The sequence below is a fragment of the Molossus molossus genome, unplaced genomic scaffold (genome assembly GCF_014108415.1).
Source record: "Molossus molossus isolate mMolMol1 unplaced genomic scaffold, mMolMol1.p scaffold_m16_p_3, whole genome shotgun sequence".
NCBI lineage: Eukaryota > Metazoa > Chordata > Mammalia > Chiroptera > Molossidae > Molossus > Molossus molossus.
Window position 1 is genome coordinate 50,967,724 of NW_023425366.1, and position 6,011 is coordinate 50,973,734.

The 6,011-nt window shown below is 43.0% G+C and overlaps 1 protein-coding gene across 2 annotated transcripts in view; it reads left to right on the forward strand.

Annotated features, from left to right (window-relative positions):
* ANKDD1B (ankyrin repeat and death domain containing 1B) overlaps window positions 1–5,791 on the forward strand; it is a 51,536-nt gene extending 45,745 nt beyond the window's left edge. For both annotated transcript variants that reach the window (XM_036280104.1, XM_036280103.1), the window contains exons 12-15: window positions 2,064–2,159; window positions 2,504–2,705; window positions 4,466–4,597; window positions 5,603–5,791. In XM_036280104.1, the coding sequence (XP_036135997.1) occupies window positions 2,064–2,159; window positions 2,504–2,705; window positions 4,466–4,597; window positions 5,603–5,664 (492 nt within the window). In that variant the 3' untranslated portion in view covers window positions 5,665–5,791. The remainder of the gene's footprint in view (window positions 1–2,063; window positions 2,160–2,503; window positions 2,706–4,465; window positions 4,598–5,602) is intronic.
* The last annotated feature ends 220 nt before the right edge of the window (window positions 5,792–6,011 follow it).

Here is a 6,011-nt window from a genome sequence, read left to right on the forward strand (position 1 = left end):
TATAGCGTTGGCAGGAAATGCATGCTGGGTCCCCGGGTGCTAGTGGACTGGCTATTCCAGTAAGCACCGTTAAATGCTACAACTTGACTGTGTTTTCAGAACAGAAGTCCCCAGTTTACTTGACCTCACAATTTGATTCTCCCAGATTTCCCTGCTCCTCCTCCCTTTTTCTTCTCAGGGTCCAGAATATAGTTGGCACAAAATACATATTTAATTAATGAATAAAAGCTACCTTTTCTATCTGCTCCCACAATTTTTACCAAAGATAATTGACTGTTTTTAAGACCAAATTAAGATCTGGATGGAAAAAAGGAGCCAAGGTTTGGTGTAAATTTGACATTCCCAGAAACCTGTTCTTGGGCCTGAGATGTAACAAGGTTTCCCAAGGGCTTTCCACCCTCAGTGGGATATGTATTTGAAGTTCCACTCCTGCACACGCTACCGGGAAAGGTTTTCTATGAGACTGAAAACTGGCTCTCAGAATGTTGTCTTTCCAAAATAGGCTAATTATGGTGATGTGAATGGCTTTACAAGCTAGAATTTACACAGTGTACAATTAGAGGCTTGCTAAATGCCTACAAAATGCAGTGCTTTATAATTTCATTACTGTCTCTTTTTCTGATTACTCCCAGCCCTAATTTTCAGGCTCACCTGGATCTTAGTGCCTGGACTGACAGCCAGATCATTTGGGTTGATGGGAGTTGCAAATAGTCAGATGTGAGAGAATTATTGGGATACATTTCTGGATCCCTAAGCATAGAAACATGGGTTCCTAAGATGGAAGTTCTGGGCTTATGTCTGACCATTTTTATTTTTGTCAGGATTCTTAAGCAAATTTTTCATGGGTCATTGGCAAAGCAAATGAGAATCACCACCTTTTACATAGGAAAACATCTATAGACATCTAATTTGTGCACTGCATAAAATCTAGGGGAAATATACCAACGGGACACTGCTTACAACGCTGTATACCCTGGCTTCGAGCTATATCCATCTTGACAAAAGTGTGCCTTCTGTAATTTGTATCAGGTACCATATGAGCTTCAGGCCACTCATGCTCCAAATTATGTCTAGAAGAGCCCTTGTCGATCAGTCTATTTGGTTAAGAGTCCAACTCTCACCCTTGGTTAGAGGCAGTATGATATAATAGAAAAAAAGTTCTAGTTATGAATCTAGCAAGCTGAATTCTGTATTCTGAATTAGTCGTTTTGTCATGATTGATATTACTTTTAATAAGATCGAGACCTTTTTCTGTCTTATTTCTCTGCCCTCCTCAACACATGACTTCCACTTCCTGGGCTAAGGTGGCTGTTTAAGCTCCTGCCCTCATGCCAGCATTCCACTCAGGAGAGGAGGAAAGGAAGGAGAATGACATCCCTCCTCTCTTTAAAGATACTTCCCAGAAGTTGCATGTACCACTTCCATTTACATACCTTTGGCCAGAACTTAGGTCACATACCTATGTGCAAAGGAGGCTAGGAAATGTTAGGAGTGGCCAAGTGCCCAGCTAAAATTAAGAGGTCTTTCTATAGAAGAAAGGAAGAAAAGTCTGTAGAGGGGTTGGGGCACGGCAGCTTGCTAAAGCCTCTGCCACAGGCGGAGTTGGCTTTTGGAGGAGAAAAATGTGCAGTCATATTATTTATTTGCTGAGGACATCCCAGTGCAGGGAGCCAGGGAGACCCCTGGGGGTACTGGAGAATGTGTTCCTTCTCATTGATAAAGCATTGTAAAACATTACTTGTTGATGGTGGGTCCCAAAGTCCAAGCTCTTTCCCTTGCCTAGTTGACACAGCATCAGACACTATCCATATCTAGCATTTCTTGGAGAATTCACATGTATCATGCATGACATGTCCTAAGGGCATTACATGCATTGTCATATATACCTCTCACCACTGCACCATAGCATAGGCGTTGAGATGGAGAGAAGCTAAGGACTGGCCCAAGTTCACCTTGCAAGAAAGCAGTAGGGTTAGAATTCGAAATCAGGCTCCCTTGTTCCAAAACTAGAGCTTCTAACCACTAGGGCCATACCATCTGACACTTTCATTTTTAACTTTTAGCAAGGGAAGACTGCTTTGGCTGTGGCTTCCAGAAGCAACCACAGCCTTGTTGTGGACATGCTCATAAAAGCAGAGAGATACTATGCCTGGAGAGAGGTAAGGAAGGAAAATTCCATTAAAGATGCATTTGCTGTCGTGACATTTCCTTAACCAAGGCATCACCTCTGTTTTCTTTGGGGGTGGATAAAAAGCAGCGTTTTGTGACAGAAGCAAGGGACATGATACTGTTACCTTACATTTCCTATGTCAGACAGTACTCAGACTTTTTATTTCAGACATTTGTCTCCATCTTGAATGACAGAAATGATCCAGTGATAGATAACATTGAAAATGTAGTCTTGGTTACCACTTTACCAGTTATATCTGAAAATATATATTCTGAAATAAGGCAATAGGCAGAAAATGTTTGAAATCATCTGATAAAATTATTTTCAATTTAGAAGCATGGTGAGAACATCAGGGACCCAATAACCAACTTGTCTCTGACATTCAAGCAAGATCACAGTCAGGAGACCAGGCAAATTCGCAGTCTCCTGTGGAACCTGGCTTATCGTCAGCTGAAGGCCAACGAGTGGCAGAGGCTGGCCCGTGTGTGGAACTTCACAGATGACCAGATCAGAGCCATCGAGGAACAGTGGTCAGGTGAGCATGACCTGGGTGATGTGGGTGGGAGGCATTCACTGTTAGCAACAGCAGCCCTTCCTGGTGGCAGATCTTCCAAGTAAGTGCCAGGGAGACAGACTCGGGCCTCTCTCGGAGGATTCCAGCCCATGGGCTCATTTCAGCCAGACTCCAACTGTCAGAATTCGTGATGTCACATCAGCTGGAATCCTTAGGTTTTTTAAAAAAATAATTTGGCCAAAACTTAGGAAATATAGAAAGTTTGGCATTAATCAACTAATTAACTTTACAAACAAAGAAGCAAACATTTTTCTTGGCAAACCTTTCTGTTTATAGCACTTTCCATACATGGATATCATGAGATGTGAATGAGTCTCATGATAGGATTGACTCGAATTACTGATTGCCGGGGATTGGATACAGAAGCACAGCCCATGAACAGGTGCTACTTGTACCACAGATTATGGCACTTTTTATGGCTAACTTTAAGGACCCATTTTCATGTGAAAAAAATGGAAGATGTTGAATATTGTCTTTAGTTTCTGAAAAGAATTCCTTGTAATTGCTACTTTGTTGCTCATTAGACCTGTAGTGTTCTGTAAAGTCTTTAGGAAAGTTGTCTTCTGGAAATCTCTCTTGACCTAAAGGAATGATTTGGAAATATATGTACCCTCAGAGTGCTTGCCATCAGGGTAAGGGGGATTTAAACTGTTCAAGCCAACATTACCGAGGGCCTAGAGTGTGTTCAGCTCTGCCGGGTGAGGGTGCATGAGCTCGGTGGGCCATGGTGCATGTTTGATGGAGTTTATTCCCTAGTTGGCATGATAACAGTAACATTAACAATCCACCTACATTGTGACCCATGTAATGGCACCAGGGAGTTGGTGAAATTTTGAGCAAAGGAGTGACATGTTAGTGGTGTATTTAAGGAAAATTAGTTTGGCAAGGGCAAGATTAGGAGAATTCACATAGGAGTACCTTCTTGATGTGTGCAGTTTGCTCTCCCTGAAACACCTGCCCCTCTAACAGTCTGTCCAGTGAACTCCCTCCCCAGAGCTCAGAGCCCTCCTCTTGTGGCATCTGTCTGCTCCTGGGCACACACACAATGGAGCTGGACGCCTGTCATGTGTTTGCAACTGTGAACTTCTCCTGTTGGGAGTGCCAGTGGCTTCTCACCTCCACATCCCAGCACTTCCCCCAACACTTCTCAGGAATTAGGGATCCAGGGAGTATTTCCCCAGGATTCGCTGGCCCAGAAAGGGTGGGGCGATACAGACTTCATCAGAAGCTGGAGTGGCAGGATGCTGCATGCCGGCTGCTCAGTATGTGGCTGACGGACAGCAGCAACAGCAGCAGCACTCGGGAGCGTATTAGACATGCAGAGTCTTACCCCAGACCAGCTGGATTTTAACACGATGCCCAGGTGAAATAGGCACTTTAAGTTTGAATTTGAAAAGCTCCACGTCTCATTAAGATTGTCCTTTACCGCAGGGCAGGGATGCAGCTGTACAATCTTCAGTCTGTTCCTTTAGGCTGTGTCAAGCACAGTAGGTGCATGGCAAGTGCTAGAGTGAGTCCAAACACTGGTCACCCAAAAGAAACACCAGTGAGGGCAGCAGGAAGGGCTTTTATCCCTGGGCCTTTGGTCTAACAGTTGTCAAAAGAGGAGTGAATTTGTAACCACAGTCATAGAGAAAATTCAGTTGGAATTGAGATCACAGTAATAAAAACACACCATTAGCAGGTGAGGTTTTGCCTCTGACCTTTTGTGTGTGGCACAGGAAAGGACAGCTTCCGTGAACATGGCCACAGGGCTCTGCTCACCTGGCTGCATGGGATCCTGATAATGCAGGACACGCCGATCAAGCACCTGCATGAAGGGCTGGTACGCGCAGGTTTCCCGGAGCTAGCTGGTGAGTGACAGTTTTCAATAAACAGATACCCCTGGCCCTTTCAAATGTTAGGGGACCATTGACAGAAATAATACTACCCTGAAAAGCAGTGGTCCCAGCTTGATGTTCACTGTGACTCAGGCAGAATATGCAGCAGCTTTGGTGAATGACTCAGTCAGTACTTGTTCTGTTTTTAGCCCTGTGGTTCTCAGTGTCAACTGGACACTGAAAAAGTATAGGACTATTTTTGTTTATATGTCCGTGGGGGTGGGGGTGGGAGGGTGGGGAAGGTGACAAGGGGACAGGAACACTGAACCATGTCATAAGGTTATAGGATAGTTCTCCACAACGAAGAATTATCTTGCTCCAAATGCTATTTGGCCCCTGCTGTGAAACTGCGTTAGTGTGTTTGGAAATGTTATCTCCAGGTTGAAAGAAAAGAGCAGACAGGCTATTACTTTGCCAGCTGAGGGTACTGCTAAAAATTACTCTGTCAAAGATTATATTGTCAGGGAAGATGCTTTGAAAACTTATCAACAGTTTTCAACAGTGGTGTTACGACTTGCATGTAATAATAACCATTCAGGTGAAATATAGCAACATCTGCTATTATTTTCATGATGCGACTTTACCTGAAGCTGAGAACACACATGCATGAATCAGACCACTGATTCAATATTCAAATTCAAGTACAAGGAATAGTGAATGGATGATGCCTACCTTTCATGACATTATTCTCACAGCACTGGGGAAAGTGTGTACCTCCCAGGGGGAGACCAGAGGGAGTCCTCTGAAGTGGATAGGGCATGGGCTCTGGACCTGGGCCTGAACTCCAACGCTAAGACTTTGTGATCTTGAGAAGTTCTATAACCTCGTTGTGCCAGTATTCTCATTTATTAACTAGGAAAAAAAAGGTTTCTATGGCAAAAGGCTATTTTGGGATTAAGTGTGTAATAGTGCTAGGTACATAGTGTTTTATAAATGTTAGCTGTTAGTAATAAATGTTATGCTATTTTTTTTTTCCAGAAAAGATCCGTCAATTCAAAAGTGAAACGGACTCAAAGCCCAAGAAATGTACAGTTTCATAAATGCCTAGAGAAATTGTGTTTAAATGATTTTCCACTCAGCATCCAGTTCTTTTAAGTTCAGTTCTTCAATGCCGTAAAGTTCCTCTAGCAGTAGGATTAATTTTCAACTATGAAGATGGTGGTAATGGATCCTCTAACAGAAGAAAAAATGGTACTATTCTTTCCAACCACTGAAATGAAAAGTCAAAAAATTTTTTTGGATTTTGCTTAAGGAAAGTTGTATGTGATTTTCCCATGCCTGCCATTTGATGAAACATATGTGATAACATAATCTAGGAGGATTTTGTACCTCATGTTTTAAAAAATATGGTAGGAGCAGCATTATGGCCTATGGGAAAACAGGGGGT